Source organism: Microtus ochrogaster, chromosome 4 (assembly GCF_000317375.1).
Source record: "Microtus ochrogaster isolate Prairie Vole_2 chromosome 4, MicOch1.0, whole genome shotgun sequence".
Classification (NCBI taxonomy): Eukaryota; Metazoa; Chordata; class Mammalia; order Rodentia; family Cricetidae; genus Microtus; species Microtus ochrogaster.
This window is the reverse complement of record NC_022011.1, coordinates 51,899,599-51,924,754: the sequence shown is the minus strand read 5'-3', so window position 1 is coordinate 51,924,754 and position 25,156 is coordinate 51,899,599. Positions and strand designations below refer to the sequence as shown.

Genomic DNA, 25,156 nt, shown 5'->3' with positions numbered 1-25,156 from the left:
GAGACGGAAGGACGAGGCAGCGGGGCGGGGCGGTACCTAAGGCTGCCAGTGTTGCTGGAGATCAGGCCCCGCGCGCAGGCCCGAGCTAAAGGGCGGGTCTTAGAGCGTGGGGCGGGGCTGGAGGCACCTGGAGGGCGGGTCTTAGAGCGGGGCCGGACTAGAGGGCGGGACTTAGAACTTTAGTAGGCTCCTTTTTTTTTTTTTTTTGGCTTTGGTTTGGTTTGTTTGTTTTTCGAGACAGAATTTTTCTGTGTAGCTTTGGAGCCTGTCCTGGAACTTGTTCTGAAGACCAGGCTGGTCTCGAACTTACAGAGATCTGTCTGCCTCTGCCTCCCGAATGCCTGTATTAAAGATGTGGGCCACCACCGACCGGCAGGGCCTCACTTCTTGTGCCTCCTTGCGACCCTGCTCACATCTGCCACTCTTCAATCCTGGTCCTCTTTCCTAAACATTCCCCGTGGACTGATCCCGGAGGCCTCCGGTCTGGTAGCCGCTTGTCCCTTCATGTCACTTTAGATACAAACACACCTTTTTTTTTTTTAATATTTATTTATTATGTATACAATATTCTGTCTGTGTGTATGCCTGCAGGCCAGAAGAGGGCACCAGACCCCATTACAGATGGTTGTGAGTCACCATGTGGTTACTGGGAATTGAACTCAGGACCTTTGGAAGAGCAGGCAATGCTCTTAACCTCTGAACCATCTCTCCAGCCCCAAACACACCTCTTTCCATGCTGAATTGTAACAAACCAAAATGCAAGAGTGAATGCAGTACGTTTGGTAGACAGTGCAAACAGTGAAGCCTCCCTACTCCATGCAATACCCTCCCATCATCTGAACTGCCCACCCCATCCCCCCCTCCCGTGCTACCTGCTGCCTTAGCTTTGAAGATGCTTTGATCAACACAAGATCTGTTGGAAGAAATGGATAATCAACAGGGCAACACTCGGGTTGCCTCAGAGTGCTGGTCAGAATCCACAACAGGGGCTGTAGGATATGAGCTGATGTTGTTTGAGCTGCTATGGGCAGAGGATGGAGGCCTGAATGGCGGAATGGGAACAGAAGCCTTCCCAAGGCTTTGTAAGAGGGCTGTCATGACCGTACAAGAGCCCCATGAGAGAGGCTAGTGACTTTGCGAACTGTGCTAGCATATTTGAAGAGTTCAGTCAGCCAAACACACTCCAGTTCCCACTGTTTTCTAGTCTGCTCAGTCTGCTGAAACTCCTGTCTCAGAGCCTTTGTGTGGGCTGTTTATGTCCCCAGAACTGTATACTAACTACCCTTAGCTCTTTGCTGAAACAGCATCTTTTGAAAGAGTGCTCCTGAGGCTCTTCTTAGAACATTTCAGCTCTGCCCAAGTCTCTATCCGTCTCTCCCATGTCATTACTTATCTTCCCTGCTTGTCCCTATGGTTTTAGGATTCTCTAGGACAGCCCTGATGTCTGCTTGCATTTCCTCCCTCAACTGACCCCTCCCAGAAGCTGCACCTAAAGTCTTGCTTCTGCTCACAGGAATATGGCAGAAGTGATGGCTGTCATTTCTCCCAACTGTATTGTATTGCTCACCACAACACAAGGCAGCTGGGGACGCCTTTGACTAGCAAAGGATGAGGCCGGCCAGTGCTAACGAGGGAGCTAGAAGGCAGAGCCATGCAGAGCCCTGTTCAGCCACAGGTCTGGGAGACAGCGCACTGCATCCCCTTCCACTAGAGGGCCTACATCAGACCCAGAGATAAGACAGCTTATTGTCCTAAACTGCTAAATTCGGCAGTGTTTTGATCTTCAGTCTCCTCTGAAGCCGCTGGCGTTTTGTGGTGGTGGTTGTGGGTTTTGTTTGTTTGTTTGTTTACCAATTTTGTGTCTTCAGTGCTTAGGCAGTGAACTAGGCCAACAGTGCATGGCAGTGGCCCTGACCACGCTAGGGGTGGAGGCAGGGTCACTTTTTGAACCAAGTAATATTTGTACTTTAATTTTTAAATTATATGTGTGTGTGTGTGTGCCTGTGTACATGTGAATGCAGGTACTCGTAGAATCCAAAAGAGGATGTCAGATTCAATGAAGCTGAAATTACAGGCAGTTGTGAGTTACCATATGGGTGCTGGGAACTGAATCCCGGTCCTTTGGAAGAGCAACGACCACTCGTAAGTATTGAACTATCTCTCTATCCCACTGAACCAAGGAATTTTGTTTTGTTTTGTTTTGATTTTGTTTGTTTTTCGAGACAGGGTTTCTCTGTAGCTTTGGAGCCTTTCCTGGAACTAGCTCTGTAGACCAGCCTGACTTTGAACTCCCAGAGATCCGCCTGCCTCTGCCTCCCAAGTGCTGGGATTAAAGGTGAGCGCCACAACCACCCGGCTACGAACCAAGAAATTTGAGACCAACTCCAGCAGCAGCATATCAAGACCCAACATGTCAAGAACACTCTGGGGCTGGAGAGGTGGCTCAGTGTTTAAGAGCATTGCCTGCTCTTCCAAAGGTCCTGAGTTCAATTCCCAGCAACCACATGGTGGCTCATAACCATCTGTAGTGAGATCTTGTTGCCTCTTCTGGCCTTCAGGCATACACACAGACAGAATATTGTATACATAATAAATAAATAAATATTTTTTTTAAAAAAGAACACTCTGGTTAGGTTGGGACCCATTGGCATCCAGGGATTTTAAACATTAAGGGCAAGATTTTACATAACTTATAATACTGTTATATGTAATTTGACATACTTTGTTTCTGGTTGAAGAACCGGCTGAGGGTTGCCCCTTGTGGCCATACTAGGGTGGTGCGGTATACGACAAGTGAACTAACTGCTAACAGCAGGGAACGATCTACTGGACTCCCAGGACCCAGGGCTCCTAACCCCAGAGGAAGGGTATGGTGTCCTTGAGGCTACAGAGGGCACCTTGCTTTTCCCTACTGTAGACCCTTTTTGGAGTCCATGGAGGTGAAGCCAAACTGGCTGGAGGAAGACATGACTTGTCCCTGTTGCTACATGGCCTATGAGATCTTCTGTCTCTCCTCTTGGCCTATGGCGAGGCTGAATGACCACAGACAGGACATTAATCAAGTGACATCTCTAGCTCAGGCAACATTTCTCAGTAAACACCACTGAGGTTGGGAACTCGGGGTTTTGGTGGGCTGACTGTACCTTGCCCAAGCCTTGCAGGCGCTGTGGGCATGGGTGCAGATGGGAGCAGGCTTTCCAATTTAGTAGGCCCTTCCCCACTGTCCAGACCCCAAGCCTTCATATTAGTGACAGGGCTCACCACTGAACAAGACCTGGAGACCAGAAGGTACTGGGGCGTTAAAGGGGTTGACTGACCACTGGAGTGCACACACAAAAGTGTGTGAATGTGTGTGTATGGGTATGTGTGTGTATGCATGTGTGTGCAGGCATGTGTGAGAGTGTGTGCGTGCGTGCATGTGTGTGCATGTGTGTGTGCACGCTTATTTTCTCTGTGACCTCTCATCGCAGTCAGCCCCAGCCCCAGTAAAGAAAAATAGTCTGGAAAGACAGGAATTTCTTTTTTGGACTGAAAAATTTCAAACCAACTAAAAAGCAGAAATAATAGCATAATGATCCCCGGATGGGAGAATTATCAACATTTTGACAAATTTACAATCATCGTTTTTAAAAATTTAATTTTATTAAATGTTGAAGAACATGTACATTACAGACAGCCCTCAAATTTTCCAGGACAATTTTGTCTTTTCAGAACAGCGGCGCTGTAGGGCACAGTGGTGCACACTAGTAAACCTAGTGAGAAAGACTGAAGCCAGAGGACCTCAGGCACCTGCTCAGCTCAGATAGACAACAGGGCCCTAGCACGTGCATGAAAGTTAAATAAACAGGACTACATTGTCCTGTATAAGCACAGCAGTACGGGGCTGGAGAGATGGCTCAGAGGTTAAGAGCATTGCCTGCTCTTCCAAAGGTCCTGAGTTCAATTCCCAGCAACCACATGGTGGCTCACAACCATCTGTAATGAGGTCTGGTGCCCTCTTCTGGCCTGCAGGCATACAGACAGACACAATATTGTATACATAATAAATAAATAAATAAATTTTTTTAAAAAAAAAAAGCACAGCAGTAGTACTCTTGCCTTTGTGTGTGTGTTGTATGTATCCAAGTGAACACACATGGAATATCATGTATGTGTGAATGAACATGTGTACACATGTAAACAGAGACCAGAGGTCAATACTGGGTGCCTTCCTCAATCATCGTCCTTGTTATTATTGTTTTACATGTTTATCTATTTTATCGTGTGTGGATGCATGTGTGCCATGGTGTGCATGTGGAGGGCAGAGGCAACTTGCGGGAGTTGGTTCTCTTCTTCCATCCTTGGGTCTCAGGAATCAAAGTCAGGTCGTGAGACAAGTCAGAAAATACTGTTACCATCTGAGACATCTCAACAGCCTTGTATTTGAGATACTTGAAGGTTGAATCTGTCTGCAGTGGCTCCCAAGGCACATATGCGGCAGGGTGGGTATGGCTTGTCACATGTAATTGCAATCCCAGGCCAGGAGCTTCTGGGCAGCTAAGCCAACAGTACTGCCCTTAGGTTGCGTGCTGGAGACTACAGGATCCAAGAAGGACCCTCAGGCCTGCTTGGGTCTTCCTCCTGCAGAACCAGGTTTCCCTGCACCCAACCCTGCAGGTACTGCCCTGAGGAAGTCAGCTCATGTGGTTGAGAGCCTCAGGTCAGTCCTTGCCTCTCATCACCCACTCTCTGCCTTCCCCTGTGAAACGCCGCTTCCGCCAGCTTCATCAGACATTTGCTGTGCTTGGGGACTATAGAGAGAGACCAGGAGCTCTTTGGGGAAAGACCCAGCTCATAGGCAGCACAGCAATGGGCCTCCCGGGTGTCTGAATCTCTGGCTGCAGAAGCAGCAGCAGGTGTAGCCATTCCCCAAGGATGACTGACGGTGAGGGTGAGGGTGTCGTGGGCTGGATGAACTGACTGGAGCTACGGTGACTGGGCCTTCCTGTCTGCTCCATACCAGAGACCACCCCCAATGCAGTCCTAGGTTGGGGTGGGGTTTGGGAGGGAACTCCAGAGGCACTCACCTATGTCAGTGTACCGGCACACTGATCTGTTGAGAAGGTCCCCTTCTCCATCTCAGCTACTAATAGTCTCCTGTGTGTCTCCCCTCCCCTGGCCTGGACAGACAAAGGGTGGCCTCTGGCACATCTGTCCTGCTTTGTCATCTGTAGGGTAACTCTGGCTTATGTCACCAGTCTGGGTCTTCAGTGTCCTGGCTCCTGCAGCCCTGAGCGGGTGTTCACCTGACACGGATGCAGGCCTCCTTGGGCTACCAGCTGATGAATCTTTTGTACCCTTCAGGAAACATCTGTAGGGTACGGACTGAGGGTAGGCAAGGAAGGTCTTGAGAGTAGATGGGCAGGAACAAAGATGGGTAGGGTTGTTGTCTAGGTAGCGAGGTGCCCTAAGTTGCGTACTCTAGGTCATGTACGCTGAAGACCGCCCTTCCCTAGGTAACTGCATTGTTACAAAGAAAGAACAAAAGCACATCTGCATATCCTGACCATCACATCTGTATATCCCGACCATCACATCCACACATCCTGACTACCACATCTGCACATCCCGACCACCACATCTGCACATCCTTACCACCACATCTGCACATCCCGACCACCACATCTGCACATCCTGATCATCACATCTGCACATCTCGACCACCACATCTGCACATCCTGATCATCACATCTGCATATCCCGACCACAACATCTGCACATCCTGATCATCACATCTGCATATCCCGACCATCACATCCACACATCCCGACCACCACATCTGCACATCCTGACTACCACATCTGCACATCTCGACCACCACATCTGCACATCCTGATCATCACATCTGCACATCTCGACCACCACATCTGCACATCCTGATCATCACATCTGCATATCCCGACCATCACATCTGCACATCCCGACCACCACATCTGCACATCCTGACTACCACATCTGCACATCCCGACCACCACATCTGCATATCCTGACCATCACATCTGCACATCCTGACCATCACATCTGCACATCCTGACCATCACATCTGCATATCCCGACCACCACATCTGCATATCCCAACCATCACATCCACACATCCTGACTACCACATCCGCACATCCTGACTACCACATCTGCACATCCCGACCACCACATCTGCACATCCTGACCACCACATCTGCACATTCCAACTACCACATCTGCACTTCCTGACCACCTGTTAGGATGGCATTGAGCTATCTTAACTTCAAAAGAACCAAACAATCACCTCTTGAGCTAGGACGTGCAACTATGCTTGTCAAATCTCCAAACTCTTCGATTGTCAGACAAGGTGGAAACAGGCCTGCATTTTTCGGTCTCCACAATTCCTTTTTATTAATTTTCACCTCCACAGGTGACCTAGCCCAGCCTAGGGACACTCCAAGGAGGTCAAGGAACAAGCTAACCAGCAGAGCCTACAGCACTGTGGAGGATCCTCAGGGCAGAAGAGCTGGGGTGGCTTCCTCTGAGTGGCTTTTGTGTCCCCAAGATGCCCTGAGGTGGCTGTCCTGTCCTAGGACACTGGGATAGACAACTGATTGACTTGCTCCTGACTCTACACTCCCTACCCCAGGGGGTCAGAATAGGCAGAGAGTCAGGCAGCCTCTCCTCAGCCAGCTCTATCCATGGGAAGCCCGGATACTCATCTAGTCCCTAGCAAACAAATGACTCCCTTTTGTCCCTCCAGCTTTATTGTCCAATCCAAAGGGTCTAAGCTTACACCTTGAAAGTTCATGGGATCTGAGGCTCCCTGGAGGCTTTTCTTGTTTGAATGGCTACTGTCAGGGCAGGGGTGAACACATGTCTAAGGGATTAGCTACTAAATGACTGACCTCCCCCAGCCCAGGCCTGCCTGTGGCTGGCAGCTCAAAGGGGCTGTGGCCAGAAGAGTTGGGGTATGTGGTGAGGTGGTGAGGTTGAGCAGGGCAGGGGCTGAGTCCAGCATATCCCTAATCAGAGCTGCAACAGGAACAGACACCCCGCTGGTTATCATATTGAGATATTTATAGGAGGGGCCAGGAGCAGCCCAGGGACCTGGAGGACACACAGACGAGAGACAAGATCTGATTTGCTTTGGACTTTATTCCTCAGTCAAGACAAGGCTGGAGGGTGTAGAGGCACTTTGGGGAGCCAGGGCTGGGATCTCAAGGGTGACAGAGCAAAGGAGTCCTGAGAGCCAGATCACCTGGACAGAAGAACAGAATCCATCAGGGACACAGGCATGTCCTTGTCCTCATGGGGCCCAAACTGTACTTCTGGCAAGGGCCTCCTTCTGGAGGATTCCTCCAGAGTCGATGGTCCCAAAACCTCAGTTTTGGCACAAGTGAAGAACCCTCTGACTTGGCATTTTCAACCCTGGCCATTCTCTTTCCTGATCTTGCCCATTCCGGTTCCTTGTAGCCTCCTTCTGTAGGATGAGCATCAGAGAGGAAGCTCCTCCTCATTCTGTTTGGAACTAGGCTCCCACACCCTTACCCTTTCTCCATGAGCCCTTGGCCATCAACCCTACCCTAGCCATTGGTATTGGAACTGTCATTTCTTCTGTCTCACCTGGACCTTGTTCTGCTTGGAGAGCTGCGTCCCCACTGCTCTGCGGTTATGTGTTGTGACGGTAAATGAACAAGAACAGCACTTACCGAGTGGAGCCTGCACAGTGACTGGCTTCTCTCATCTGTTTTTACTCTTGAATGCATTTATCTGCCAAGAAAGAAGCCCAGGGAAGCAGTCAGGGTCAGGCTTAGACCCATCGTCACCAGGGCTTTGTGTTTCTCCCGTGACTAGAAGAAGCCTCCCCCAAGGTTATGGAGAGTTCGTTTTTGCTGAGGCCCCAAACTTCAGACTCTATCCCATACCGGCTCCACAGTCTGTTCTTCAAAACATGAGGGATGGTCTCTTGCCATCGGCTCTTTCCAGTGACACCCCTAAACCTCTATCTGGGGGATTGGCAGACAGAGGTGCTAGGTACCCACCAGGAAAGGGGTTCCCAGTAAAGGGGGCTGCAGGCAGAGGTGATGATGTTGGGACAGACTGACACCTGTTTATTTCCTTACAGTCCCCTGGGCTAGTAGGTGGTAGGGCAAGGCCAAGCTCTGCCCAGTCTCCCCTCACCCTGTGGCAATCAAAGGATCTCCAGCACTAATCCGACTATAATTCCCTCCCCCGCATCTTGGCCTCACTCACCCGGTGGGGGTAGGAAAACAATGTCCTCCTCTGTGAGGCCCAGGGCCTTGCTAAAGGTGGTGAATTTCTCCTTCACCTTGTCCTTTACAGTCTGGGTTCGGCCTGGTAGATAAAGAAGGGGCCAGCCTCAGGAGACAGAAAAGCCTCCATTCTGCCCCTTCAGCTGTGTTGTGGGGACCACCCGTTTGGTATGCTCCCCGAGGATCAGTTCTTGGTCTTCCTCCGGCCTCATGCCAAGCCTCTAAGGGGCCTCCCCTGTGTGGGGGCCTGGTGGGGTATGATACCTACTGTAGAGGGTGGCCATGCGGAAGTCCTGGCCTGGGCCCTTGGTGCCCCTGCTGAACAGCAGCGCGTACTCATCATAGTTGGTTTCCACCACGGAGACGGAGTGGATGCTGCCCCAGTCTGGGAACCCAAGAGAAGACTCCGGTTGGGATACATGTCTCCCACAACTCTGTCCTCCTCTATGGAAGGGGTGACCTCTGAAGGCTTCACTGTAGGAAGGGTCTCAGGCCTGTGGCTCCCAGGACATGTCCTCCCACCATCTCTTTGACTGCCTCCCTTGTCCCTCCCTAGGTGGCCACCTGCCAGTTTCTGGCTTTGTGCCTGCACAGTCCAGGAACACTGTCCCCAAACTACAAGCCTTGGGGACAAGGCAGAAAACACTTAGGCTCAGAAAATCTGGGTTTCAATACAGCCAGAAGGAGAAGGAAATAGGGTTCTTGCTGGGAGCCATAGCTCAGGTGAGGGCTGGAGAGAGGTCCATGGGTAGGGACTGTTGAAGCGTGGGTAGGATTTGCTGCCATTTGGGCAGCAGAGAACTGGAAAATTCCATTTGGGCAGGAAAGGGGCCTGGGAGGACCATGGGTAGGCTTCAGGGAGGACATGGTCCCCAGAGAGAGGTCTGTGTGTCCCCAACACCTACGCCTGCCCTGTGTGCCTAAGGCAGATTCACAGCCAGGTCTGTCCTTGGATGACTGACCCTGGTGGTGTGACCATTATCCCCACAGTTTTCAGATAGGGGGTTGTCCAACCTGCCGGCAAGGACCTCAGAATTGACTGAGATCAGGAAGCGGCTCACTCACGGGGGCTGTTGTAGTTGTATTGCCCGGGAACTGCTGAAGCCTGCAGCACCATGATCTTGGTTTCACACTGGTTCTTCCTGTGGGCAGATCACCATTGAAGGAAGGAAACAAGCCCCAGGATGTCCCTAGACAATGATGTGGGGGCTTTGGGGTCCCAGAAACTTGCCACACCCCATTCTCTCACCTGAGGAAGGTAGAGGTGAGGTTGAGGCCTCCGTCTGTGGAGGGAGCTACCACCGTCTTGCACATAAACAGTACCGGTTTCTTCTCCCGGAACCAGCTTGAATTGGAGGCCAGCCCTGCACTGTACCAGCGCCCCAGGAACTGCAACCAGTGGATGCCTAGGTTGGCAACGCTCCATGCCCTTCATGAGCAGACCCTGTGGGCTTCTGGTTCTTCCTCCTCCGACTTGCCCCCTGCACTGGTCCTGGTAGCATACCTACCCTGGACTATGCTCATCCACACTGCTCCCTCTCTAACAGGCCTGGTCCATTGTCCCATCGAGGAGGTGGGTAGCAAAGACCCTCCCCTCTTCCCCAGAAGGTTGATATCCTCATCCCAGCCCCCTAGGGGGTGGAGTGGGAATCAGAGCAGGCCACATTCCTGGAGGAGTCAGATGGACTAACCAGACAGAGTACCAGCAGGGTCCCAGCCAGCGCCAGTGCATGAGCATACATAGCTAGCAGTGCCCAGCACATCCAGGGGCTCACTGGACAGTCAGTGCTAGCCAGTGCGCAGTCGTTCTGGGACTCGGATGTGGTGACCTGTGCTTGGGCATGTCCCAGGTGTCTTGGGCTTATAGGGGGATTGTGTTTGAAAACTACGAACACCGTGTGGCTCACGTGTGCCAGTGTCCTCGGAGGAGAGATTGGATTGGATGATGTGGCTTAGGAGGGTTTCTTTTCAGGCCTAGGTAACCGGCCAGCCTCCCCTCTCCCTCAGCTGGCTCAGGCCTCAGCGCATCTGAGAGCATGGAGGAACAATCACGTTCTTTTGTGGGACAAAGCCTGTCACGGAAAGTGCTCATTGACCTGAGGGTTCTGCTGTCTTGGGATGGGGTAGGGGAACCTCACCTTGTCTTCTTGAAAGTTGGGCTGCACCGAACCATGGCTCTCACCCTCAGCTCGAGTCTGTGGGAATCCCAAGAGCCCCAGCAGGACCAGCCCCATCCACAGCATGTGAAGAGCAGCCATTTGCCTGGAGTGGAGCAGGTGTCTGGGCCCGAGGCCAGCAATGTGGGCAGAGCAAGGAAGACCGTGGGCAGAAGGAGCAGAGGGCACTGTGGAGACCCCTATTTATGAGCCAGGCTTGGCCTCCACCCAAGGCCCAAGGCCAGCCCACTGGAGGCTCGTGATGCTGGCGTGAGGGAGGGAGGCTGCCCCGGCTGCAGCCTCATCAGCAACAGGGCTGGTTATGTAAGAGGTTCCAGCTGAGCCCCGCACCTCAGTGGAGAAAGGGTAGGTCATGACCGGGAGAGGACTCTGCATGCTCCCACTCCCCACCCTAGTCCCAGAGACAGAACTGGCCCAGACCTGGCTCCACTCCTGTCAAGGCCCACATACCTCAGCAGCGGATGGCCCTGGAGGTTACCTTGGTGCTGCCCTGCTGCTGGGAAACTAGTCACTTCCCACCTGGGGCTGGGACCTGCCCCTCACAAGCCCTACCTGTCATCTCCTCCAAGTCCCATGATCCCATCGGGGAACACAAAGCACCGTTTGTGCCTTGAACTTTTGGTCCTGAAAGGCCAGGAGCCCAGGTGGCCATGAGAAACCCTCACCAAGTAAAGAAACTCAATCTACCCTGCAGCAAATTTAAGAAGCAGCCACAAGGACAGCCTCCACCATGGCCATCCTGTTGGGGTTCTCCTGATGGTCCTTTCCTTTAGGGCGAGGGAACAGTTGGGACCAGGTAGAGTGGTGGGCTTCAAGCTGCTGAGAGAACAGGGTGGTTGCAGTCTGGCTTCTTCCTGGCTTCCATGGCCTTGTCTCTGGATGGGAAGCCAATGGCCGTGGAAGAGAAGGCTGGCATGTACTGCCCTCATCCCCTTCCCTGTGGCCCAGGAGTTTTTGGTTCTGAGGTACAGGATTATTTAGCATTCACATCTGAGTGGGCAGCTGGGCGGTGGTGGTGCATGCCTTTAATCCCAGCACTACGGAGGCAGAGGCAGGCGGATCTCTGTAAATTTGAGGCCAGCCTGGTCTACAGCAGATCTGGGAGTTCTCTCCAGAGGGGCTGAGGATGGGGACATGAAGAACTCGGGTAGAACGCCTGGGTGCATCAACCCGTGTGTACGTGGGGGGGGGGCGGTCCTGCAGATGGAACGAAGGCCCCCCCCAAAGGAGAGTAATCTTGAAGTATTTCCAAGGGTGGGACCTTCTTATGGTTTGAATCTGAAATGCCCCCATCAGGCTCATGTTTTAAAGGTTTATTCCTCCACTGGTGGCAGGCGCTATTTGGGGATCTGTAGGCCCTCAGGAGGTGTGATTGAGCTGGTGGAAGTGGGTCACAAGAGAAGGGCCTTTGAAGGTCCCTGCTCCTGCTGTTTCTCCTCTCTGTCATTCCTGGTGCCATGCCTCAAAATAAACCTTGTTCCTGCCCAGACACTGTGGTTTTAGTGATAACAAAGTAACTATAACACAGGCCTCTTGGAAGGACACCATGGCTCTCAGGTTGACACAGGGACGGTTCTACCTACAAAGTCAGCCCTGCCTGGTGAGGTAAGAAGTGCCCCACTTCCAAGCCAGTAAAGGCCTCTCTTTGACCAAGTGCTCCTGTGTGCCGCTTCCGGGAAGACCTCTTCCTGGGCCAGCCCAGGACCCCCTTGCTCTGCAGTCATCCACAGCACTGCTCAGCTGGACTGATCCTCTGGAAACTGGGGCACAGTGCTGATCCCAGGGGAACAGGATTGGAAGTGTGTGAGGAGGGACAGTACCAGGCTCTGTGCCCGGGTCACACCAGGTATGGTCCTGGGCCGCCTCTGAAGGGGACAAGATTCTGATGCCCACAGCCTTACCAACCCCCACCACAGTAGGAAGCCTCTCCCCTACCTGGCTTCTTGTCCCTGAAGTGCCTTGTGCCAGTCTGCCCAGAGTCACAAGGAGTGGGATACCTATGGCCCTTTCAAGTCCTCTTCAGGCCCTGTCTCCTACCTGTGAATTCCTGGTCTCATCACCGCCTGCCCCCTGTACTACCTTCTCAGGAAAAGCCTGACCATACCTCCAGGAAACCTTTCAGGAACCTTAGCGGGGTTTTGAATGTACTGGGGTTCCCTCCTCCCTGCTCTCACCATCCAATTTTGAGGACCATAGTGTTCATTTTCATTAGTGTCCTAGCACACGAATGCCCAGCGTTCCAGAACTCAGCCAGCACTGTGGAGGAGTCCCCGAGTCCCCCAGCTTTAGCCTCAACATGCTACTAGGTGCCAGCCCTGTCACTGAGGTCTTTTCTTCTAAGTTCTATTTTAAGAATAATTTATTTAACTTTATTCTATGTGCGTTGGTGTGAAGGTATCAGATTCCCTGGAACTGGAGTTACAGATGGCTGTAAGCTGCTGGGAATTGAACCTGAGTCCTCTGAAAAGCAGCCAGTGCTCTTAACCAGCCAGCTCTCCAGCCCCCTTCTTCTAAGTTCTTATCAGGTTGAGGGCATCCTACTTCCTATGAACTGAGGGCAACTGAGTGTAGAGCTTAGGGTCACCCAGCATCCCCTCCTTCTGAACATGCTGTCTCCTTGGGTGGCTCAGAGCCAGGAGTAGATGAATGAAAAGGACACAGAGGCCTTCCTGGGTCTGACAAAGACACGGTCTCCCAGGTCAGTGTGCCTCAGTTTCCCCATCTGTGCAAAAGGAGTGGAGGTATTCTTACCTCGCAGGAGATCTTGGGAAGTTTGTTAAATGTGGGCCTACCAGATCATGGGAACTTGTTTTGCCGTAAGTAAGAGCCTCTGTTGGGTTGAGGTGGGGCCTTGGACCCGCTGCCTCTCCACAGCCTGGCTCTGACCCAGACTTTCCTCTCATCCTTACCTAGTGTCATAGAAACTGGGCTGCAGGAGGACTCTGAGCTATGGAGGGATTCAAGTGGACTGGCCTGGAAGCCCCTTCCCCACCTGGTCTCTAGCCAGCCCCTTCTCCAGGCCACTCCGAGTCACCAGTGAGCCCCTGAATCAAAACATGAAGTGTAGATGGGCCTGCTGGCCTGGGGGACAGGGGGTGAGACCTAGCTCTGAGCCCGGGGGAGGGGAAAGGCCGGAGGGAGAGTCCCAGCCTCTCTGCAGGCAGTCAGAACCCTGGGTGGGAGGCCAGCTTCCTGACATCCCCAGAGATAGCTTATCCTCAAGGCCTGGTCGGACCTGAGCTGGCTGAGTGACTTGGCTGAGTGACAGCGTGGTGGAGGGACTCCCTGAGTCCCCAGCTTTAGCACGGGACTCACCAGGGCCACATGACTCCCACCTGCTGCTTGAGCATAGCCGCTCTGTGTTAGAAGCGTGGGGAGAGGGAACTCTAGCCCTCCACCTTCTCAGGCCTTCCGGGTCTCACAGCCCTTCCCAGAAAGGCCCCTCAAAGGGCTGTAATGAAGAGTGCCATTGCCCTAGGCCTCTGAGAAGCTGCTGAGTAGAATATTTTGGTCTCTGTTAACCTTGGTGTAGTACCCTAGTCTGTGACGTGAGCAGACTAGAGCCTGTGTGGAGGTCACAGTCCGGCTCAGGGACTCCATGTAAAGGGCCGTGCCCATTAACGGAGCTGTGGAGGCAGCTCGCTGGGCTGTCTCTGAATTTCCATCCAAGGCCACCACCTGCTCTTCTCCTGGCTGGTTTCTGTAGCTGTTGGGTTCACCTCTGTTGATTTTGGACATGGCTGCATCTCCCTGCCCACACTTCTAGGGTTGCTACGCTTTCCCAGCTCCGTAGGGTGGGGAAGCAGGATCAAAGAGAAGCAGGCAGGAGGGTTGGGATAAGATCAGCATCTGGATTTGAGTCTCTTGTGCATATGTCAGCCAGGTCCCAGAAGAGCCCTGGGATGAATAGGCCAACCGCTGCTCAGAAAATTGGGTCTGGGCAGGCAGCTGCTGGCCACCAAAGAATCTGTTGCGGTCACCTCTACCCGCTCTACTCTTGCAAGGGGCTGCCCAGGGAGCAGTTGAGCTGCCAGAGGGCCTGGCCTGGTCTCAGCAGCTACATGCCCATACACTCCAACTATCAGTGTTGGGGTAATGGAGAGGATGGTGCTACAGATCGCCAAGGCCTGCTCTGGCTTCCAGAAGCAGCCAGCAGACATCAGTCAGAGATTGAAGATCAGAGGGAGGATGGGCTAAACGAGGCAAGTCTAGGAAGGCTACAGTATCGTCAGTGGTGTTCGTGGGGGAGCTTGCTGTGTCCCTGTAGGGCCAGGCAGAGTGGAGAATGCTGTTAGAGCCAGGCTGGGTCTCCTGGGCCAGGCTGGCTGGCAAGGGCTCCTGCATCTCCTGGCTCCTATCTGTGGGTTCACAACAGCCGTAGGACCTGGATTTTTTTTTCACTTTGAGACAGGATCTCACTGTATTTCCTCAGCTGATCTGAAACTTTCTCTGTAGATCAGACTGGCCTTGAACTCACAGATATCTACCTCCAGAGTACTAGAACTAAAGGAGTACCTGGATCTTAATCGAAGTGCAGCCCTGAGGCAGGGTCCTGCCTTTCACTCTGGGATCTAAGATGACCCAGGAAACTGGTCCACAGCCTCTGAACAAGGCCATAGTGGTACCTAGAACTGAGCGTTTGATTACATCTCTGAGGCATTGTGCTTGGTTCACAGCTCCATCTGGAATCTGGGCTTCAGCACCCCAGGAGGACCCTAGGGTCACACCATGTCCCTGCTCCCCAGGCTGGAGTCAGGTGCTGTGTAAGTACAAGCCTGTCTGTCCCTCTGAGACCAAAAAGGGGAGACAGGTCAATGAAGAAGACCAAACAGGGACATCACAGCCCCCAAATCAGAGACTCCAGCTTTTCCACACCGTGGTACACAGAGGTAGTAGCGCTGAGAGCCCAGCCAGCCTGGCTCACATTTCTCCTGTCAGCAATCATGGACAGCCGGCCCGTTCCTTTGTGACAGGTGTTTATTTGTGCTGGGAGCAGATGAGAGAGAATGCCTGTGAGGAGATGCACAAGCCCAGCTGGGACGCGGCTGGGACGCGGTGAGGGCTGAGTCTGCCATGGCCAGCCAGTCCTGGCGGCGGTCTTCTGGCCTAAGGGAGAGAGGGAAGAAAGAGAAGCAGGGAAATGGGAGAGAAACTGGAGCCAGTGGGACCTGGGCAGCGACAGATCCCAGAAAGGCGGGTCTAAGAGGAGCTAGTGGGGTTCAGGGAGAGAAGCTGGAGGCACAGGAAGGGCAAGAGGGCAAAGGGTGGGGTCTCAACGCCTGCCTCCCCCTCCTCCATGGCCTCTACATCTCTACCAGCCATGCTCACAGTTTCCTCAGGACCCTGGGTCATATTCCTCTATGGGAACAATGTTGGTTAGGGAGCCCGGGGTCCTAAGGACACATTTGCATGACCTCTGACCTCCAAATCCCCTTTCCTACTCAGCCTGGGCTTGGTTTAGTAACTTCAGATGGAGGAAGAAGGGCAACCTAGACCAGGGAACACGGAAACTTCACAGGAGGCACATTTCAGGCAACAGCGTCTAGCATGGGCCCCCCACATTTTCATGCACCCTGATTCTGGCACAGCTGTGAAGCCAAGACTTTGACTTCACGTTTACTATAATGTCCCTTCTGGAGCCAATTCCATGTCTCCTTTTCAATTCTCCAACACACACCGTGTAGCCTACTGAGTAGTTGCCAGTGTCAGGCTTGGAGGAGGGTCTGTCTAGTATACCCCCCTCGCACATCCCCCAAGACTCCCCCTAGGCTCCACCTGCCAGGTGTTGTACCTGTGAAGGCCTGGACCATCCATCCCTGAGCTTTCTCTGGCTTCATAATGAGACAAGCATTTTCTCCAACAGCACTGAGGACCTCCCCCACCCTCGCCCCCAGGATCCTCTACTCTCAAGGTCACCTCCTAGTCGTCTGTGTAGCCCAGTGCCCATCCCATTATTCTTGGCTCAGTTTCAGTCAAGAAGCTGGCATGGTCCTGAAGGATTCCCACTGTCCCAGCAGGCTTAATGCCCCCCCCCCATCAGAATCCAGCTCCTTCCTCCTCCCTGCATCAGGATGAAAGACGAGCACTGGGGGGGGGGGGACGACCCTCTGTTTACAATCAACTCCCTAGGGGCCTTGAGAAGGATCCTTCTTCCCACTAAGGGGATGATGCCTCACCTAGTAGGACTCCTCTGCTGAGCCATCTTCTACCCAGGTCCTTAACCAGCAGCATGGCCTGGAATCTCCCCCTGGGCCCGTGGTCCTTACATGGAGGACCATGGCAACACTCTTGGGACCCTCTACCAGGTCCACCTTATAATTTTCTGACCCTAATTTTGGGGTGGGGACTCTGCTGGTGGCAGGGGACGGCTGCTGACAGTCCCACTCGGTATGACACCAGAACAGTTGGTTGACTCAGAGCTGTTTGGGGCTTTGCCTGGGGCCTTGCCTGGGGCTCTGCATAGGAAGTACTCACCGTCCCAGATTCTGACAAGGCCCTGGCCTAGCTGACCCTCAGAGACAGCGGTTCATAGGGTGGGATCCTGGGGAGAATGGAAAAAGAGAGAGGAGCTGGACTTTGAGGGGGGTGTAGGATGTGTTTGGAAGGAGGGGGCTTTGAGGTTTTTCTAGAAGGGTCCTGCTCTGCACACTTTCCAAGACAGGTCATCCCTCATGGCAGCCTGGACTTCCCAGAGCTCCCACTGGTACCTCAGTTGAAGTCACTGTGCCATCTGATCCTGCCCTCTGCCCTATCTTAGGCTAGGGCACCTTCCTGGATTCAAGCCTTCACTGTCCCCTAGACCTCCTCGGTCCCCTGCTGACTCTGTCTCTAAACCACAGGGCACAGGACAAAGCAGGTGCATGTATTTGGAGTTCACTGAAGGCAGACCAGTCCCCATCACTGTGGGGGTCTTCCCCACTCGCCTGTCTATGATGTCACCACCAGCTACAACACTTCCCTCATGTGGCAGGGATCTTAGTCTCACTCAGGTGAGACTAAGGACAACGTGTCTGTCCCTGAGCTTAGAGGTTGTCACCCATATCTGGAATGGGGCCCCATCTTCCCTCCTGAAGGTGACCCACCAAGCAGAGGTAGACCACTCTCCCTGGAACTGTGGGACTAGTGACAGAGAGGGCCAGCCCTCTCCCATCAGATGTGGTCCCAAGCTATGTCTGCACCGGCGATGCTGGATCTAGCAGAGACCACTTGACTCTCAAAGCCTCGGCTACCCCACATGCACAAAGAGAGCTGTCCCCACCTGGAGGGTCCCAAGGGCCACGGGAGAATGTGGAGTCTGTGTAGGGTTGCCATTGGGCTCAGCTCCCCGTTCCTTGCTCCTGCCCATGCGAACTGGGCCTGCCCGGCCTGGATTCCCAGTCACCCTGTCCTTCCCCAGGCTGGGCAGGAGACAGATCTTGTGGAAAGGCAAGAGGGGGCCTGGGACTTGAGGGAGCCCCCGATGCCTTCCTGGGCCTTGGGCCTGGGTCTGCATCATCCCCAGCAAGACGAGACCTATCCACAGAATCTCCATGTGGAGGCTGATCCTAGGCAGTGGAGATCTGGGTAGCAGTGGCCTGGCCGATTCAGGAGGGGTTGGGTTTAGTCTGTCACTGAGCGCGCACTGGTCCTGTCTCAAAGCAGTGAGCTCAAGAGGGGAAAGAATACGCCCCTTTGGCTTCCTCACGGTTCGAGCCTCCTCGCTCCAAGGCAGCACTCTAGCCCACAAACACCTCCCCAGCACTTCCTGCCCCATTGCCCACTTCCTATGCTCTCGGAGCCCCGTGTCGCACATGACAACTAGCACAGAGCTCAAATCCAGGCAAGATGACAGCAGATACCTGTTGGGATCCACTGTGTGCCCGGCATAAGTGGCCGCCCCAGAATCCACCCACGCTTGTCTTGCTCTGTTGGGCACAAGCTCTGAATCGACTCCCACCCCCTGCCTGGGAGCAGATTGAGCTGTTCTTTGGGCTAGGCAAAGAGGGACAGAGTGTGCTGTGCCAGAGCTGGCCCAGGGCCACCTACTCAGGCCACAAGGCCGCTCTGGGCCATGGCCATTCACGGGGCTGCTGCCTCCTCTGCAGCTTTTCTCCCACTCCTGACCTCATCCTTGGGTGGAGCCCTCCGCTGGCCCTGATACCACCAGCCTCTGGCTGTGGTGGCACCTGAGGACCACAGTAGCCTCCTCTTGACTACTTCACCATTTTCTGGGAGAGAGGTGGTTGCTAGAAATCCAACATCACCCTGGAGATGGGCAGTGCCATGGGAGGCCTTGCTGACCAGCTTAGATGCTTCCTAGGGACCATGCAAATTTGGTGGCACAGATCCTGGAGGCCCAAAGTCCTTTCTAGTGATGCTCGCAGTAGAGACAGGACACACGCTAGGGGACCTAGGTGCTGCTCTCCTCATCAGGACCTAGGCCACTTCTGTTCCTTTTCCTGTCTCTACCAGGGTTGACTTTCTGGAGTACAGGCCTCTTCCTTGCCTCTGGATGCCCCAGTCCCCTCACTTCCCAGAACCTTTTCTCAAGGGACTTGGGATCGTTTCAGGAAGCCTGTGTCACAGGCTCGAGCTGGAGGCTTCTGCTCTGTTCCCCCAGGTAGGGGTCTGGTATCCAGCAAGCAACGTAGCTGGATGGGGCAGGAGAGGGCTGGCTCTCCTTCCTTCCAATATATTCCACAAATCTCTTTCTTATGTGGCTAAGGTTCTGCATAGACCTCCATATGTAATCCAGGAAGCTACACTGGAAACCCAAGGAAAGAGGTGGCCACCCACAAGGTAACCTGGAAAGAAGGTCCCTCAGGTGTCCCTTGTTTCAAGGCCAGAATGGGCCCTGGAAGCTGGCTTCAGGGAGGTGTCTGCCTCCTTGCTGTCACAGGCGCCAAGAGGAACCTTGGCAACTCTCAACCCTGGGCACATCATGAAAGGGCAAAACAAGGCCCAACACAGATCGACAACATGAACTATACAAAGTTCTGTAGCCAGTCAAACGAAAAGGAATACTAAGCGAGAAGACTCTGATGTGGGATGCTCAGAGACCAGGAAGCCCTGAGACTTGGTGAAGCGAAAATGGACACACAATAACCCATGTGCTGGCTGGAGACGGTCTTTAAAGGGAAATGATCAAGCTGGGAGTCCTGATACAGACTTGTAATCCCAGCCCTCAGAAGGCTGAGGCAGGAGGATCTTAAGCCCAAGGCCAGCCTAGGCTACACAGTGTATACACACACACACACACACACACACACACACACACTTAAGAATAAATATATCAGGGCTGGAGAGATGGCTCAGTGGTTAAGAGCATTGTGTGCTCTTCCAAAGGACCCGAGTTCGATTCCCAGCAACCACATGGTGGCTCACAACCATCTGTCATGAGGTCTGGTGTCCTCTTCTGGCCTACAGACATATATGCAAACAGAATAGTGTGTCCATAATAAATAAATAAATAAATATTTTAAAAAAAAAGAATAAATATATCAGGGCTGGGAAGATAGTTGAGGCAGTAAAGGTTCCGGCTTGGGAGTAGCGGTATTTGCTTCCGGTTCCAGTGCCAGGAAGGTGGAGACGGGTACTTCAGCCTTCTCATCAAGTTCCAGGCCAGAAACAACAATGACAAACCCACAGACACAGCCACGGGTGGATAGCTCCTGAGGCTGCCCTTGGACCGCGTGTGTGTCTGTGCACACAATGCAGACACTGGATACAAATGTGTAGACATGTTCTGATCTTTAAACAGTTTTAGGTTTGCGCCTGTTATAGTGCGCAGTGCCAGTGCAGCGCTGGCACAATTAGGGAGGCTGCGCCAAGCAACGCCGACTATCAAGATGCTGAGTCATGTAAAGTTCGTGTCTTAATCAAAATTCTACCTCACTTGGTGGAGTGCTTGTCTGGCATGTGGCCCTGGAGTCCATCCAAAACAAAAACCAAAAGCAAAATTTCCTAGCCCATTTAAGTGTCTGATCCAGACCCCACACTACATTTGGCTTCTTGATCCTTGGGCTCCTCTGGGCTGGGGCAACTCTTCCAATTATTTCTTCTTTCTCACCTCGATGGTACTGGGCAGTGCTGGTCAAGGGTTTTGCAGAAGTCCCCCTACTGGGGATTGCTGATGCTTTCCTCGTGGCTGGGTGGTGCTTTAGTAGGTAGGCCTTGGAGCTTGTTGTCAAGGACTGTCCTCCAGGCCTACCGGTAGCTCTTCGGCTCACAGAAGATTGTCAAAGCTGGCCTTGTTGATCGTGTTGATCGTTGGCTTTTCATCAGCAAAGAGGGGATGGAGAGGGTCATCAGACCCTTACTTAAGTGTCAAGCCACCCCTCCTAACCACCTGTATACAATTCTTCCCTCACTGTCCATGGTTCCCAGGTCTCTGAGCAGGGCAAGACTGGAGGAAGGGAAACACATCTGAGCAGCTAGGAGAAACTATTTCTTATGCTGGGTGCAGACTTTCCAGTTTGGCTGCTTTGGATTCACACTCCTGTCAGTAACCCTCACTCCGGCTCCGCCAGAAAGCCCAATAAACTCATTGGTTTCCCGGGAGTGGGGTGAGGTGAGGGAACCAGGAATGATGGGACCTTAGGGGGCAGCTGCTGCTTAGTCTCCCCCTACTCTGATTCCTGGTGAGAATTCTTTCAGCAGAGGTGAAGTGGCTTCTCAGAACAATTACAGCAGTGTCGCACCTGGTCAAGGAACGCACGCTGGGTCCTCCCATGTAAGGTCACCCTCGTTTCTCATTGTCCTCTGGAAGGCCTTCGGTGTGGGCAGCCTGAGTTTCAAATGAGGTTGGCACAGCCTTACTGGATGCCAGCATCTTCATAGTGTTGCCTTTTCCACATGCTAACTTATCTATATCAGGGTGGACTCAAGGTCGGTATTTGTTCTTTGGGCTGTAACTTTGCCCTTCCTTATTCATTGTGTAGCCTAAATTGTTTCAATATTGGCCAGAGGGAATGCCTTAATGACCACCATTGGGGAAGAAAGCAGAAAGACAAGGCGTGCAAGTGGCCGAAAGCACAGGGAGATTCAGACTGCCTCTACTCTGGCAGTGTCACAGTCCCTGTGACCTGACTCCATCTTCGTGGGATTGGGCATTATAGGATTCTTTAAATTTTTGATAAGTTATAATACATGTGTGCATCCAGGAAACCATCACCACAATAGTGAGAGAGTGAGCTTAGTGGTCTGAATGAAAATGGCCCCCGTAGATTCACAAGGAATGCCAATATTGGAGGTGTGGCCTGTTGAAGCAGATGTGGCCTTGTTGGAGGAAATGTGTCACAGGGGGTGGACTTTGAGAAGCTCAAGCCAGGCCCAGTGTCACACTCTCTCTCCTCCTGCTGCCTGCTGATCTGGATGTAGAACTCTCAGCTACTTCTCCAGCACCATGTCTACCTGTGTGTCACCATGATAACAATGGACCAAACCTCTGAACCTGTAAGTCAGCCCCAATTAAATGTTTTCATTTACAAGAGCTACTGTGGTCATGATATCTGTTCGCAGCAACAACTAAGACAGTGAGTGTGATTACCATTTCATGAAGATTCCTTATCAGGAGCCAGAGTCAGGCGGATCTCTGTGAGTTCGAGGCCAGCCTTGTCTACAGAGTGGGTTCCAGGACAGGCTCCAAAGCTACAGAGAAACCCTGTCTCGAAACAAACAAATAAATTCTTGAGCTGGGACGGTTGAGATGACTCAGTGGTTAATAGAATTTGTGGCTCTTCCAGGGGACCTGAATTTGATCCCCAGCACCATATCAGGTGGCACATGACTGCCTGTAGCTGTAGATCCAGGAGATCTAACAGGGCCTCTGTGGACACTTAAATAAAAGATAAAAAATAAATAGTATTTTAAAAGATTCCTTGGGGGCTGGAGAGATGGCTCAGCAGTTAAGAGCATCGCCTGCTCTTCCAAAGGTCCTGAGTTCAATTCCCAGCAACCACATGGTGGCTCACAATCATCTGTAATGAGGTCTGGTGCCCTCTTCTGGCCTTCAGGCATACACACAGAAAGAATATTGTATACATAATAAATAAATAAATATAAAAAAAAAAGATTCCTTGGGGTTTGAGAGATGACTAGGCAGTGAAGAGCACGGGTTGCTCATCCGGAGGACCTCTGTCTAATCACCAGCACCTACAGAGCAGCTCACGATTCACTACAACTCCAGTTCCGGAATCCAATCCCTTTTCTGGCTTCTGAAGACACCAGGCAAGCAAGTAGTGCACAGATATACATGCAAGCCAAACACCTATATGCATAACAATTTTTTTTTTTTTGGTTTTTCGAGACAGGGTTTCTCTGTGGTTTTGGAGCCTGTCCTGGAACTAGCTCTTGTAGACCAGGCTGGTCTCGAACTCACAGAGATCCGCCTGTCTCTGCCTCCCGAGTGCCGGGATTAAAGGCGTGCACCACCACCACCCGGCTTGCATAACAATTTTTTAAAGATTCCTTAGGCTCTCTTATGGATTCCTCCCTCCCACCTCCTTCCGCTAACCCCCCCAACCACAAAAGTGTTTGGTCCCTACAGACACGCTGGTGCTCTCCATGAGAAAAACCACACTACACATTCCGATTAGCTTGCTGCTTACACTCAGCTCCATGAACTAAAGTGCCAGCAGTTCATGGCATCTGGCCCCAGGGTGTTACCTTGTGCCACCTTCCGCAGCCGATCGCCCCTCATCAACCAACTGCCATGGGTATTAGTTGCGGTTTGGGGCCATCCATACCAAGCTGTCAGGAACGTCGAAGCCCACGTCGTGGAAGGGCCACATGCTTACTTCAGTCATTGGAAAACCCAGTGGAGAAGCGGAGAGGCACAATTGGGTTCCTGGTCCACAGGAGGCCACAAGAGACTCAGATCATTTTCCTGTAGTAAAGACTTAGGTGAAGTTGTCACAGCTTGGGGATCTCCCATCTGATGCTGACCCAGGCCCATGCTTAAGGCTCACATCATAAGAAGGGCCCACCCCTCCGAGCCACCCTCATGAGGGGTGTGAACCTCATGCCCATCTCACTGTCCAGGTGGCTACAGCTAGTTGAGATGACATCCAGGGGCTGTCATCAAACCAGAGCTGAGGCAGCTGGAATTCCCCACCGTGACCTGACTTTGTGGCACCCAAGTACCTCTTCTTGCTCTCTCCCCCGAGGGCAGCCACTTCTAGATCATCCTCACTATCTCCCTGAATAGCCCAGTGCTCCATCTCCCAGCTCAGGTCCCAGGTCTCAGTGGCACTTGATGGGTCTGCCCCCAGGATGTGGGAGGATCTGGGTCCGGATCAGGCTTCTCCAGAGGAGCCCCCAGACCTAGCATGGGATTATGCAACTGAAATCTCAGCTCCCACCACAGCCTGCACACCTTTGGCGCCCCCACCTGGTCATCCTCTTACTCACCTAGAGGTTCCTATGGACGCTGAAAGAAACACACACCTAGACCCTGATGCTGCTGCTCTTTCTCCATCCTCTGTTTGAGCCCAGAAGCCAACCCCCTCCTCACTCCTGTTTCCTAGGCCCTGACTGTGGCTGCACCATCTCTCTGACCCCCCTGCCCAGTCTCTTAACCCAGTTGTCTCTCCTGCGGGTGACAAGTAGCAGACAGTGGGGCAGTTCCCCTGAGGAGTTGTTTGAGTAGCAGTTTGAGTCACAGTGGTGACAAACCACAGGTAGGCAGTCCTGGGGCTATCAGCCTGGGGGACCTCAAGGTCAATGCCCTCCATGAGGCCATCCTCCCTGGTCACCAGGCTTGGCTCCAGCTGAGCACCAAGTTTGCCCAGGCCAGGCCCTAACTCAGAAGTCCTCTCATCTGGTAGCCCAGGATCAGTCTTAGCTTTGAGCATCTGACATGAAGTTCCTCTAGACCACAGCAGTGGCGACCCGGCAGGGGTTGAAATGCATCAGAGAGATCCTCCCTGACCAGCCCTCTGATCACAGGCAAGCCCTTAGCCAAGCTGACGGAACACATTGTCTGATCCTGATAGTCCCCAGTGATTTAACACTCTGCACCTACCCACTCAGATAATGGCAGGGTTGGCTCTGGCCCCAATCCAAGAGCTGAAGACAGACCCAAGGGGCCAAGGGGAAACCCTCAGCTAGGGACTAGATTGTCTTCCCAGGAGGGGCTGCTGATGTTGCCTGCCCTATTCCCCCTCAGAAGGGGAGCCCATCTCATGAGCAGGTCCTGTCCCCCATCCTCCCAACCCTCCTCTCTGGCCTGCTTCAGCCTGCCTGGCCCCGTGTTCTTCCAAGCCTGAGCCCCCTCCTCTGCTTCTCTACCCAAACTTCCAGCTTCCCAGCGTTTCCTATCTGATGGTACCTGCTGAAGCATGAAGGACCCCTGCCCAGTCTAGGGGGAGGAAGGGCTGTCCCTGCCGTTGGTTAAGTTAGGGACCTACTTCCCTACTTCCTCCACTGGCTCCCACCCCATAAATGAACAGCCCAAAGGGCTAGGATTAGATCACCAAGCCACCCATTTTAAGCATGGTAGAGATACGTCTCGTATACACAGAGGCCTGGGTGTGAGATGGCTTAAAACTCTTTATCCTTCCCTACAGACCAAGAAGGGCAGAGGGACCCTTAGATCGTGCCAGCAGTACGTGTGTCCTGATCCTGTGGGTGTCCCCAGGGAGCTTCACAGGGTGGGACACGTGTGATAACTCAAGAGGAACGCGGTGGGGGCAGGGCAAGGGTAGTACTGGGAAAAGCAGTATC

The 25,156-nt window shown here is 52.9% G+C and overlaps 1 protein-coding gene across 1 annotated transcript; it reads right to left on the bottom strand.

Annotated features, from left to right (window-relative positions):
• Positions 1–7,138: 7,138 nt before the first annotated feature.
• On the bottom strand, positions 7,139–10,631 carry Ptgds (prostaglandin D2 synthase). The gene is made up of 7 exons (XM_005346297.2): positions 10,415–10,631; positions 9,526–9,665; positions 9,342–9,418; positions 8,545–8,661; positions 8,257–8,358; positions 7,713–7,773; positions 7,139–7,261 (listed from the first exon to the last, which is right to left on the bottom strand). Exons 1-6 carry the CDS (start codon positions 10,532–10,534, stop codon positions 7,754–7,756), a joined length of 576 nt encoding a protein of 191 aa, XP_005346354.1. The 5' UTR covers positions 10,535–10,631; the 3' UTR covers positions 7,139–7,261; positions 7,713–7,753.
• Positions 10,632–25,156: the final 14,525 nt, after the last annotated feature.